Source organism: Oncorhynchus mykiss, chromosome 23 (assembly GCF_013265735.2).
Source record: "Oncorhynchus mykiss isolate Arlee chromosome 23, USDA_OmykA_1.1, whole genome shotgun sequence".
Classification (NCBI taxonomy): domain Eukaryota; kingdom Metazoa; phylum Chordata; class Actinopteri; order Salmoniformes; family Salmonidae; genus Oncorhynchus; species Oncorhynchus mykiss.
This window is the reverse complement of record NC_048587.1, coordinates 50,356,581-50,370,608: the sequence shown is the minus strand read 5'-3', so window position 1 is coordinate 50,370,608 and position 14,028 is coordinate 50,356,581. Positions and strand designations below refer to the sequence as shown.

Sequence of the window (14,028 nt, the reverse complement as noted above, 5' to 3'; positions counted from 1 at the left end):
GTAAGAGAGGTTCCATTCTGGTTCCATTCTGGTATTCCAGAAGTCATGCTTATTGCCATCTGATTTTGGGGATGTTCCAACTGGGATTTCTGAGAATTTTGGGAAAGTGGCCAGTATTTTGCATCCCTAATTTGGTATGTATTCATGATGTGTGTTTGATGTGTAACTTCTCACCCTCCCTCCCTCTCTCAGGTGTACGTGATGTCAGCAGCCTGAACGCTGATGCCTCATTGGCTGATCTGGGTCTGGACTCTCTTATGGGCGTGGAAGTGCGTCAGACACTGGAGCGCGACTACGACATTGTCATGGCAATGAGGGAGATCCGACAGCTTACCATCAACAAGCTCAGAGAGCTGTCTAGCCAACCGGCAGGAACAGCAGGTGTGTGTGTGTGTTGTGTGTTTGTGTGTGTTTCTTGGGCTCATGTCTCTCGCTCTCTTTCTCGCTCTCACTCTAGAGTCCCGTCAGTCTCCAGTGAAGAAGGGAGGAGTGCGTTCTCTGTTGGAGTCGGACCTCAGTTTGATGCTGGTCAACCCAGACAGCCCCACGGTCTCACGTCTCAACGAGGTGCAGAGTGTTGAGCGCCCGCTGTTCCTGGTCCACCCTATAGAGGGCTCCATCGCTGCCTTCCGAACGCTCACCGCCAAGCTCAGTGTTCCCTGCTACGGCCTGCAGTGCACTAAAGGTACACATGAAGACCTATACAGACACGCGCGCACAAGTGCCCTGCAAAAGTATTCATTCCCTTGGTGTGTTTCCTATTGTCTTGCATTACAACCTGTAATTTAAATGGATTTTTATTTGGACTTCATGTAATGGACATACACAAAATAGTCCAAATTGGTGAAATGAAATGAAAAAATAACTTGTTTCAAAAAATGAAAAAGTGAAAAGTGGTGCGTGTATATGTATTCACCCCCTTTGCTGTGAAGCCCCTGAATAAGATCTGGTCCGACCAATTACCTTCAGAAGTCACATAACTAGTTGGATTGCACACAGGTGGACTTTATTTAAGTGTCATATGATCTCAGTATATACAGTGGGGCAAAAAAGTATTTAGTCAGACACCAATTGTGCAAGTTCTCCCACTTAAAAAGATGAGAGGCCTGTCATTTTCACCATAGGTACACTTCAACTATGACAGACAAAATTAGAAAAAAAATCCAGAAAATCACATTGTAGGATTTTTTATGAATTTATTTGCAAATTATGGTGGAAAATAAGTAAAAAATCTTAACCCTATTGAACTGTATTGTTGGTTAAGGGCTTGTAAGTAAGCATTTCATGGTAATGTTGTTGCAACCTGTTGTTTTCGACGCATGGGACAAAATAACTTTGATTTAACCTTGATCTAAATGACTCAACCCATCCATCTCTCTAGCTGCTCCTTTGGACAGTATCCAGTCTCTGGCTGCATACTATGTGGAGTGTATAGGTCAGGTACGTAAAATACTAACCACAGCTTTGTTTGTAATGTACATTTAGGTCAATTATAGATAATTAGTGATTTATAAATAACTATCTCTGTTTTTTTGTGTAAAGGTGCAATCAGAGGGTCCGTACCGGATCGCCGGATACTCCTTTGGAGCCTGCGTGGCGTTTGAGATGTGTTCTCAGCTGCAGGCACAGGGTAGGACCATAGAGTACCTCTTCCTCTTCGACGGATCACACTCCTATGTCGCCGCTTACACACAGGTGAGCACTTAAGGACACGTGGATACACAGACGGACACAGATAGACACGTGGATACACAGACGGACATACACGAATACACGCACACACACTGATACACGCACACACAGATACACACACATACAGACACATACAGACACACATGGATATACACACACACACACGGATACACGCACACACACACACACATACACGCACACACACGCGCGAATACACGCACACACACACACACGGATACACGCACACACAGATACACACACACATACAGACACACATGGATATACACACACACATCGGTGACACATGTGTCTACATACTGACCCACAGATGACATGTTAACAGGATGTACATGTAAACAGAGGCCCTCAGGCACATGCATACTCAGTTACCTCAAAGTGAACTCTACTGCAACACTCCTAACCTCATGATTAACCACAGTGTAGAGTTAGAATACCAACACGAACCACAGTGTAGTGTAGAGTTAGAATACCAACGCGAACCACAGTGTAGAGTTAGAATACCAACGCGAACCACAGTGTAGAGTTAGAATACCAACGCAAACCACAGTGTAGTGCAGAGTTAGAATACCAACGCGAACCACAGTGTAGTGCAGAGGTAGAATACCAACGCGAACCACAGTGTAGTGCAGAGGTAGAATAACAACGCGAACCACAGTGTAGTGCACAGTTAGAATACCAACGCGAACCACAGTGCAGAGGTAGAATACCAACGCGAACCACAGTGTAGAGGTAGAATACCAACGCGAACCACAGTGTAGAGGTAGAATACCAACGCAAACCACAGTGTAGTGCAGAGTTAGAATACCAACGCGAACCACAGTGTAGTGCAGAGGTAGAATACCAACGCGAACCACAGTGTAGTGCAGAGGTAGAATACCAACGTGAACCACAGTGTAGTGCAGAGTTAGAATACCAACGTGAACCACAGTGTAGTGCAGAGTTAGAATACCAACGTGAACCACAGTGTAGTGCAGAGTTAGAATACCAACGTGAACCACAGTGTAGTGCAGAGTTAGAATACCAACGTGAACCACAGTGTAGTGCAGAGTTAGAATACCAACGTGAACCACAGTGTAGTGCAGAGTTAGAATACCAACGTGAACCACAGTGCAGAGTTAGAATACCAACGCGAACCACAGTGTAGTGCAGAGTTAGAATACCAACGCGAACCACAGTGCAGAGTTAGAATACCAACGCGAACCACAGTGCAGAGTTAGAATACCAACGCGAACCACAGTGCAGAGTTAGAATACCAACGCGAACTACAGTGTAGTGCAGAGTTAGAATACCAACGCGAACCACAGTGTAGAGGTAGAATACCAACGCGAACCACAGTGTAGAGTTAGAATACCAACGCGAACCACAGTGTAGTGTAGAGGTAGAATACCAACGCGAACCACAGTGTAGAGGTAGAATACCAACGCGAACCACAGTGTAGAGTTAGAATACCAACGCGAACCACAGTGTAGTGTAGAGTTAGAATACCAACGCGAACCACAGTGCAGAGGTAGAATACCAACGTGAACCACAGTGTAGTGTAGAGTTAGAATACCAACGTGAACCACAGTGTAGAGTTAGAATACCAACGCGAACCACAGTGTAGAGGTAGAATACCAACGCGAACCACAGTGCAGAGTTAGAATACCAACGCGAACCACAGTGTAGAGGTAGAATACCAACGCGAACCACAGTGTAGTGTAGAGGTAGAATACCAACGCGAACCACAGTGTAGTGCAGAGTTAGAATACCAACGCGAACCACAGTGTAGTGTAGAGTTAGAATACCAACGCGAACCACAGTGTAGAGTTACAATACCAACGCGAACCACAGTGTAGAGGTAGAATACCAACGCGAACCACAGTGTAGTGCAGAGTTAGAATACCAACGCGAACCACAGTGCAGAGGTAGAATACCAACGCGAACCACAGTGTAGAGTTACAATACCAACACGAACCACAGTGTAGTGCAGAGTTAGAATACCAACGCGAACCACAGTGCAGAGGTAGAATACCAACGCGAACCACAGTGTAGTGTAGAGTTAGAATATCAACGCGAACCACAGTGTAGAGGTAGAATACCAACGCGAACCACAGTGTAGAGTTAGAATACCAACGCGAACCACAGTGCAGTGCAGAGTTAGAATACCAACGCGAACCACAGTGCAGAGTTAGAATACCAACGCGAACCACAGTGTAGTGCAGAGTTAGAATACCAACGCGAACCACAGTGTAGTGCAGAGTTAGAATACCAACGCGAACCACAGTGTAGAGGTAGAATACCAATGCGAACCACAGTGTAGTGTAGAGTTAGAATACCAACGCGAACCACAGTGTAGTGCAGAGTTAGAATACCAACGCGAACCACAGTGTAGTGTAGAGTTAGAATACCAACGCGAACCACAGTGTAGAGTTAGAATACCAACGCGAACCACAGTGTAGTGCAGAGGTAGAATACCAACGTGAACCACAGTGTAGTGTAGAGGTAGAATACCAACGCGAACCACAGTGTAGTGTAGAGTTAGAATACCAACGCGAACCACAGTGTAGAGTTAGAATACCAACGCGAACCACAGTGTAGAGGTAGAATACCAACGCAAACCACAGTGTAGAGTTAGAATACCAACGCGAAACACAGTGTAGTGTAGAGTTAGAATACCAACGCGAACCACAGTGTAGAGTTACAATACCAACGCGAACCACAGTGTAGAGGTAGAATACCAACGCGAACCACAGTGTAGTGCAGAGTTAGAATACCAACGCGAACCACAGTGCAGAGGTAGAATACCAACGCGAACCACAGTGTAGAGTTACAATACCAACACGAACCACAGTGTAGTGCAGAGTTAGAATACCAACGCGAACCACAGTGCAGAGGTAGAATACCAACGCGAACCACAGTGTAGTGTAGAGGTAGAATACCAACGCGAACCACAGTGTAGTGCAGAGTTAGAATACCAACGCGAACCACAGTGTAGTGTAGAGTTAGAATACCAACGCGAACCACAGTGTAGAGTTACAATACCAACGCGAACCACAGTGTAGAGTTAGAATACCAACGCGAACCACAGTGTAGTGCAGAGTTAGAATACCAACGCGAACCACAGTGTAGTGTAGAGTTAGAATACCAACGCGAACCACAGTGTAGAGTTACAATACCAACGCGAACCACAGTGTAGAGTTACAATACCAACGCGAACCACAGTGCAGAGGTAGAATACCAACGCGAACCACAGTGTAGAGTTACAATACCAACACGAACCACAGTGTAGTGCAGAGTTAGAATACCAACGCGAACCACAGTGTAGAGGTAGAATACCAACGCGAACCACAGTGCAGTGCAGAGTTAGAATACCAACGCGAACCACAGTGCAGAGTTAGAATACCAACGCGAACCACAGTGTAGTGCAGAGTTAGAATACCAACGCGAACCACAGTGTAGTGCAGAGTTAGAATACCAATGCGAACCACAGTGTAGAGGTAGAATACCAATGCAAACCACAGTGTAGAGTTAGAATACCAACGCGAACCACAGTGTAGTGCAGAGTTAGAATACCAACGCGAACCACAGTGTAGTGTAGAGTTAGAATACCAACGCGAACCACAGTGTAGAGTTAGAATACCAACGCGAACCACAGTGTAGTGCAGAGGTAGAATACCAACGTGAACCACAGTGTAGTGTAGAGGTAGAATACCAACGCGAACCACAGTGTAGTGTAGAGTTAGAATACCAACGCGAACCACAGTGTAGAGTTAGAATACCAACGCGAACCACAGTGTAGTGCAGAGGTAGAATACCAACGTGAACCACAGTGTAGTGTAGAGGTAGAATACCAACGCGAACCACAGTGTAGTGTAGAGTTAGAATACCAACGCGAACCACAGTGTAGAGTTAGAATACCAACGCGAACCACAGTGTAGAGTTAGAATACCAACGCGAACCACAGTGTAGAGTTAGAATACCAACGCGAACCACAGTGCAGAGTTAGAATACCAACGCGATCCACAGTGTAGTGTAGAGTTAGAATACCAACGCGAACCACAGTGTAGAGTTAGAATACCAACGCGAACCACAGTGTAGTGTAGAGTTAGAATACCAACGCGAACCACAGTGCAGAGTTAGAATACCAACGCGAACCACAGTGCAGAGTTAAAATACCAACGCGAACCACAGTGTAGTGCAGAGTTAGAATACCAACGCGAACCACAGTGTAGTGTAGAGTTAGAATACCAACGCGAACCACAGTGTAGTGTAGAGTTAGAATACCAACACGAACCACAGTGTAGTGTAGAGTTAGAATACCAACGTGAACCACAGTGTAGTGCAGAGTTAGAATACCAACGCGAACCACAGTGTAGATAGAATACCAACACGAACCACAGTGTAGTGCAGAGGTAGAATACCAACACGAACCACAGTGTAGATAGAATACCAACGCAAACCACAGTGTAGTGTAGAGTTAGAATACCAACGCGAACCACAGTGTAGTGCAGAGTTAGAATACCAACGCGAACCACAGTGTAGTGTAGAGTTAGAATACCAACGCGAACCACAGTGCAGAGTTAGAATACCAACGCGAACCACAGTGTAGTGTAGAGTTAGAATACCAACGCGAACCACAGTGTAGTGCAGAGGTAGAATACCAACGCAAACCACAGTGTAGTGCAGAGTTAGAATACCAACGCGAACCACAGTGTAGTGTAGAGGTAGAATACCAACGTGAACCACAGTGTAGAGTTAGAATACCAACGTGAACCACAGTGTAGTGTAGAGTTAGAATACCAACGCGAACCACAGTGTAGTGCAGAGATAGAATACCAACGTGAACCACAGTGTAGATAGAATACCAACACGAACCACAGTGTAGTGCAGAGGTAGAATACCAACACGAACCACAGTGTAGATAGAATACCAACACGAACCACAGTGTAGAGTTATGTGGAGTTTGAATACCAACATTAGGTTATTTTCCTTTCAGAGCTACAAATCCAAGCTGACCCCTGGTAATGAGTCAGAGGCAGAGACTGAAGCTATGTGTGCCTTCATCCAGCAGTTTACTGGCATCGAGTACAGCAAGGTACCCATCTCTCTCTCCCTCTCTCTCTCTCTCTCTGTGTACCTCTCTCTGTGTACCACCCCCTCTCTCTCTCGCTCTCTCGCTCTGTAACCCCCCCCCCCCTCTCTCTCCTTGTACCCCCCCCCTTTCTCTCAATTCAATTTAAGGGCTTTATTGGCATGTGAAACATATGTTTACATTGCCAAAGCAAGTTAAATGGATAATAAACAAAAGGGAAATAAATAATATAAAATGAACAGTAACTTTATGCTTTTGGAACATATGAATGTAAAGACATTTCAAATGTCTATGTGCAAATAGTTAAAAGGGAAAATAAACAAGCATAAATATGGGTTGTATTTTTCAAAGGTGTTTGTTCTTCACTGGTTGCCTTTTTCTTGTGGCAACAGGTCACACATATTGCTGCTGTGATGGCACACTGGTATTTCACCCAATAGATTCATCAAAATTGGATTTGTTTTCAAATTCTTTGTGGGTCTGTGTAATCTGAGGGAAATATTAATATTGTCATACATTTGGCAGGAGGTTAGGAAGTGTATCTCAGTTTCCACCTCATTTTCTGGGCAGTGTGCACATAGCCTGTCTTCTCTTGAGAGCCATGTCTGCCTACGGCAGCCTTTCTCAATAGCAAGGCTATAATCACTCTGTACATAGAGTCTGTACATAGTCAAAGATTTTCTTAATTTTGGTCAATCATAATCTGCCACTGTGTACTATCTGTTTAGGGCCCAATAGCATTCTAGTTTGTTCTGTTACTTTGTTAATTCTTTATAATGTATCAGGGTAGCCTAGTGGTTAGAGTGTTGGACTAGTAACCGAAAGGTTGTAAGTTCAAATCCCTGAGCTGACAAGGTACCAATCTGTCCTTCTGCCCCTGAACAGGCAGTTAACCCACTCTACCTAGGCCGTCATTGAAAATAAGAATTAGTTCTTAACTGACTTGCCTAGTTAAATAAAGATAAAAAATATATATTTTTGTTTTCTCATGAATTAGTTGGGTCTAATTGTGTTGCTGTGCTGGAGCTGTGGGGTGTGTTTGTGTTTGTGAACAGAGCCCCAGGACCAGCTTGCTTAGGGGACTCTTCTCCAGGTTCATCTCTGTAGGGGATGGCTTTGTTATGGAAGGTTTGAGATTCACTTCCTTTTAGGTGGTTGTAGAATTTAACGTATCTTTTCTGGATTTTGATTAGCTGGTTATCGGCCTGCATTATTTAGTGTTTTACATTGTTTTTGCAAAATTATGCATTCAGAGTCTCAATTTGGTGTTTGTCACATTTTTTTATTTTTTATTCTTGGTTGGTGACCAGACCCCAGACCTCACAACCATAAAGGGCAATGGGTTCTATAACTGATTCAAGTATTTTTAGCCAGATCGTAATTGGTATGTCAAATTTTATGTTCTTTTGATAGCATAGATCGTACACAGCTTTGTGGAAGTTACCTGTGGTGTTGATGTTTAGGCCGAGGTATGTATAGTTTGTGTGCTCTAGGGCAATGGTGTCTAGATGCAATTTGTATTTGTGGTCCTGGCAACTGGACCTTTTTTGGAACACCATTATTTTGGTCTTACTGAGATTTACTGTCAGGTCCCAGGTCTGACAGAATCTGTGCAGAAGATGTAGGTGCTGCTGTTGGCCCCCCTTGGTTGGTGACAGAAGCACCAGGTCATCAGTAGTCATTTGACTTCAGATTCTAGTGGGGTGAGGCTGGGTGCTGCAGACTGTTCTAGTGCCGTTGCCAATTCGTTGATATACATGTTTAAGAGGACGGGGCTTAAGCTGCATCCCTGTCTCACCCCACGGCCCTGTTGAAAGAAATGTGTTTTAACACATTTAACCCCACACCTGTTTGTTTACATGGAAGAAAAACATACAACATTATCAAATCCAACACCGCTTTCCATCAATTTATATACCAGACCCTCATGCCAAATTGAGTCAACAAAGCCTTTGTTTCGGGTTGTTTGTTTGTCACATAGGGTGTGCATGGTAAATACTTGGTCTGTCGTCTGGTAATTTTGTAAAAATCCAATTTGATATTTCCTCAGTACATTGTTTTCACTGAGTAAATGTATGTCTGCTATTAACTCTCTCTCCTTCTACCACCCTCCCCCTCTCTGTCTAGTTGTTGGAGACCCTCCTCCCCCTGTCTGATCTGAAAGCCCGTGTCAACATGGCGGTGGACCTCATCACCTCCAGCCATAAGAACGTCAGTAAAGACTCCCTGCGATTCGCCGCCGCCACATTCTACTACAAACTCAAGGCTGCCGACGGTTACGTCCCGGCAACCAAATACCATGGCAACGTCACCCTGCTCCGCGCCAAGGCCAGCAGTGACTACGGAGACAACTTGGGGGCCGACTACAAACTGAACGAGGTGATTGCACTTGCGCGCGCACACACACACACACACACACACACACACACACACACACACACACACACACACACACACACACACACACAACTATAATAACTGGTTTTATTTCTCCCCAGGTGTGTGATGGTAAGGTGTCGGTTCACGTCATCGAGGGAGACCACCGCAGCTTCCTGGAAGGAGAGGGGGTTGAGTCTATCAGCAGCATCATCCACAGCTCATTGGCCGAGCCACGCATTAGTGCCCGAGAGGGTTAGACCAGTCCCGCCCATTCCCAGCCTTCTCCCCCAATAGCATCAACTTCTCCTATCATCAAATCTAAACCCCATTGATCAATACATATAATGTACGCAATCCCCCACCAATTAAAGCTTGTCTCGCTGCACAGGGTATGTTCCCATGGGAACAAATCGTGCTGTATGTTATGCTACCAATAAGGTCCTCTCTTTTATTTATTTTTTACCCTGTCTCTTTATCATGTTTGGAACGGTAGAATAAATGTCCATACTGATAATCCTGCTACAACTGGAAACACGCTGGCTCAACCCAATAGCTAGCCTAGCATGTGAGCCTGGCTGTGTTGCCAACTGACCAATGACTAGATAACCTACCTAGCTGCTGTGTTATGATACTGCTAAACGGTGTGTCGTTACCTTGATGATAAAGCTGTGTGGGTGGACACTTTTTTATCTACTGTGTGTTTGTGCGTGTATTTGCATGTGAGATCTTATGCCAAACCCTAGCAGTGCCCTAATGATGCAGACATAGGTCTGTTCCACCTGGACGTAGCCTCCTGTCTCTTTCACATGTCTAACACCTGTTCAAGCACTGTACCTGTTACCAAGTGTGACGTTGACATTGTTACATGGTTGTCTTGTGTTTGGGTAGGTTTTATTCTGTTTGTTTTGCCAGATTTGGTCAGAAGTTAAGTTATGATCCCTATTTTAGTAGATTTTGATGTGTTTTGTTGCCTTGCAGAGATGGTGACTGTTGTAGTATTGTTACACTGGTCTACTTAAGGTAGGTTCACACATAAGGTTCATGCATAAGGTTCATGCATAAGACTCCTCGTCTTGAGAACTAAAGGTGTTACGGTCGCTACAAGGAAATGGATCAAGTGTTTGACTGATGCCATATTTGATCAAGTTAATGACTTTATTACCTATTCAGCTGTTTCCTAGACTCCATGTCTTCCCAGTTAAGAACTGAACCTTTTGAAAACAACAGTATTCTTCTGGGTTGAGATCTGTGTGTGTTTTCTTTCCTGTGTGAGTACACCTTTTTAAGAGGACTGATTAGATATCTACAGTTCACGTTTCTATGATGTCGGGTTCTTTGACAGAAAAAAAAGTCATTTAAATTGCTGCTGTTTAAAAATGTATGATGTTCTATGTGACTACAATGGATTACTGAATTAACATTGTCTTTTCCTTAAATGGGAAGACATTTTCCAACATTCCTGAAATATTGTTACACAAGACTCATTTTAAATATTTGAATATTACTGCTGTCAACCTGCAATGCTTCAAAACTCTTTGTCACTTATTTGAAAGGAAATTGAGCAATAGTCCAGTATTTGGGTAGTGCCATACAAGTGATGCCCTGCTAAACCTATGGTCGTGTTCACTAGGGCACAACGTAGCAAAATGCTTTGCAACTGAAGATGAGCGTTCATTTTTGGTGCCCACTGAACATGACCAGATTTGACTGTCTTACTGAAAGAGTAGTAGTTTGTCCAAGCTTCCATTTAGTTTGTAATGTGGAGTCATTGATCTGAAGAACGGGCCTTGTTGAGGAGTAGGTAGACTTGACCCCTAACCACTAGTCCAGAAACAGGTATTTTACTGTCCTCCCGTTAGGACTGTTGGGAGGGTAATCTGATCCTATTGTACATCTGTGGTTACGAGGCAACTTTAGACCTCTATCTTGTTTTTGACTCCCATGATCTTTGCTGTCCCCTAAAGGTCCTCTAAGATCTTGGGTCCAATCCCAGAATGCAACAGACTGACCTGACTTCTGAGACTTCTAATCAGGTCTATGAAGAGTCGGGTGACTGTAATTTGAACCCTGTGATTGGCTGCAGTAAAAAGGAGGAGGAAATTGACGGTGTGCTCCTCTAGTTGTATTTATTGTATTAGTCCAAATAAAGAACTATCACTAACATCCTGCCTCACTGTCTGTTCTATGTAAACTTAACAAGGACATTATAGTTCTCAGCAAGTAGTGTATTCAACAGATTTGAGAGGTTGGCATGGAATATAATGAGAACTTGTTATGCACCAAATACTTATTAGGGGTTACTTTATTGCCCTGGGCAAGTTCAGGCTGATCTGTGGTTGCCCCATTAAGCAGGTGACATTTTTCACTGAAAACAACCAACTGCCTGTAGCCTGATCTTTCTTGTTCTTCACAGTTGTCAGTCTTTCACTTAAACAAGTTATGATGTTTGTGTGTAAACAGCTTTTTTCACAAGTGTCTATAATCTTCGGGCATTCATGACATACTCCTGGCCTTTCACACCTTAATGTCAATCCCTGCATATAACTGACCATACATTCCTTATGCAATCAGATGTCCTGTGTCTCTAAATGGGTGTTATTCCTTTGCTGGTCATGTGTTTGTGTCATAGAAGTTACCACTAAAAAGTCACACAGCATTCGGCTATGAGGGCCATCTGCTACTACGTTCACTACAGGTCTGCCTCTGCCTTTAAAGTTAGTGTGGACAGAGAGGTGTTTTGTGTGTGTGTGTTCCTTTGAGGTTGAGTACAGATGATGTGAGAGTGATAAGATGTATGCACACATGACTGTTAAAAGTTGGTTAAAAGCATCTGCTAAATGGAATATTATGTATTATAAGAAACAAGCCCACTGGATTGGCCTTTCAGTCCAACAGGGGGCTATCTAGTGCTCAGACACAAGGGAAGCTTCCCAAATGAAACCCTATTCTCTACATAGTGCACTACATTGACCAGAGCAGTGCACTATGTAGGGAATAGGGTGTCATTTGGGAAGAAGGTAGGGCTGGGACACTCAGAGGAGCAACAGATTGTTTTTCAGAAAAGGACCACCCTGTGAGGCAGACTGATTAAACCACAGCCTTGGATGTTCAAAGGCTGTTATGATACAGAGAGGGAGAGATATACATCTAAATGCACATACACTGACTGTCCTCTCTCTGTTGATGTTCATCATCTGAATAAAGCCAATGAACTGCTGTCTATCTGTCCTATCCTGTGACAGGTGGAATTTAAAATGAGGCGTGTGTTAATCACCTCAAATTTCTTTCCCTGGAAATCAGAGGCTGAGAAGAAAAGGTTTGCAGAGGAGCACAGTAATTATTTCTATCCACGGCCACAAAGTTGAAGTGAGGACAAGTTTACAACAGGCCTGCATGTTAGGATTGCTCTTTGTCAATGATGATAAATGATAGATATTGGTTTTATGATGCTATCTGTGTTGGGTGGATGGATGCCTGCTGGTCTAGGACTAGGTAATGATGTTATGCTGAATGGTTATTAGAGACTACAGCAGCAGAAGTCATCTCACAGAGGATCAGTCAAAGATCCATCTCTTTTTCATCTCAATTTCTGTAACACACTATCTAGTCTCTAACTCTCACTCTCTCTCTCTACCTCTTTCCCTCTCTTGCTTTCTCAAACTTATTTCATTCTCTCAGTCACTCTTTCTTTCTCTCTCTCTCTTTCTCTCTCTCACTCTCTTTCCTGTGTCAATTCATCTCACTTATTAAATTAGAGATCTTCAGCACAGGTCAATGAGCTAATGAGTATCTGGGGTTGAACCAGAGCAGACTGTTGGATGGCAGGCTTGTTCTATTCTCTCATGAACACCCCCTCATGCATCAACATTCCTTTGTTTTGAAAGGGCATATGTACTGATTGAATCAACGTTGTTTCCACGTCAGTTCAATTAAATTACGTTGAACAACGTAGAATAGACGTTGACGTCTGTGCCCTGTGGATAGGTTGGTCTGATTCTCTTAATGGAGATTCATTAACAAAGGTGATCTTCAACTAAGACCCTGGTCTTTCCCCAGGGTTGTGCTCAATTTACAATTTCTGAATTTATGCTCAACAAAAATATAAAAGCAACATGTAAATTGCTGGTCCCATGTTTCATGAGCTGAACTACTCACAAAAAAAAGTATTTCTCTCAAATTGTGTGCACACATTTGTTTACATCCCTGGTGTCATTTCTCCTTTGTTAAGGAGAGGTGTGGCATGTCAGAAAGCTGATTAAACAGTATGATCGTTATATAGGTGCACCTTATGCTGGGGACAATAACAGGCCACTCTAAAATTAGCAGTTTTGTCACACAGCACAATACCACAGATGTCTCACGTTTTGATGGAGTGTGCAATTGGCATGATGACTGCAGAAATGTCCACCAGAGTTGTTGCCAGAGAATTGAATGTTAAGGATCTGACCCTTTTTTCACCTAAAATGACATAACCAAATCTAACTGCCTGTAGCTCAGGACCTGAAGCAAGGATATTTTTTTTTAACATTTTTCCTTTATTTAACTAGGCAAGTCAGTTAAGGACAAATTCTTATTTTCAATGATGGCCTAGGAACAGTGGGTTAACTGCCTTGTTCAGGGGCAGAACAATAGATTTTTACCTTGTCAGCTCAGGGATTTGATCTTGCAACCTTTTGGTTACTAGTCCAGTGCTCTAACCACTAGGGTACCTACCACCCCAGGTAGCCTATTCTTGATAACATTTGAAAGGAAACACTTTAAAGTTTGTGGAAATGTGAAATTAATGTTGGAAAATATAACACATTAGATCTGGTAAAAAATAATACAAAGACAAAAACATGAGTTTTCATTTTTTTTTCTCTCCA

The 14,028-nt window shown here is 43.4% G+C and overlaps 1 protein-coding gene across 2 annotated transcripts in view; it reads left to right on the top strand.

The window, feature by feature from the left end:
- LOC110502946 (fatty acid synthase) overlaps positions 1-11,326 on the top strand; it is a 51,245-nt gene extending 39,919 nt beyond the window's left edge. Inside the window, exons 37-43 of one of the 2 annotated variants that reach the window (XM_036960736.1) lie at positions 193-381; positions 458-685; positions 1,382-1,440; positions 1,543-1,695; positions 6,689-6,787; positions 8,912-9,163; positions 9,283-11,326. In XM_036960736.1, the coding sequence (XP_036816631.1) occupies positions 193-381; positions 458-685; positions 1,382-1,440; positions 1,543-1,695; positions 6,689-6,787; positions 8,912-9,163; positions 9,283-9,420 (1,118 nt within the window). In that variant the 3' untranslated portion in view covers positions 9,421-11,326. The remainder of the gene's footprint in view (positions 1-192; positions 382-457; positions 686-1,381; positions 1,441-1,542; positions 1,696-6,688; positions 6,788-8,911; positions 9,164-9,282) is intronic. The other variant, XM_036960735.1, reaches the window with a different exon arrangement.
- Positions 11,327-14,028: the final 2,702 nt, after the last annotated feature.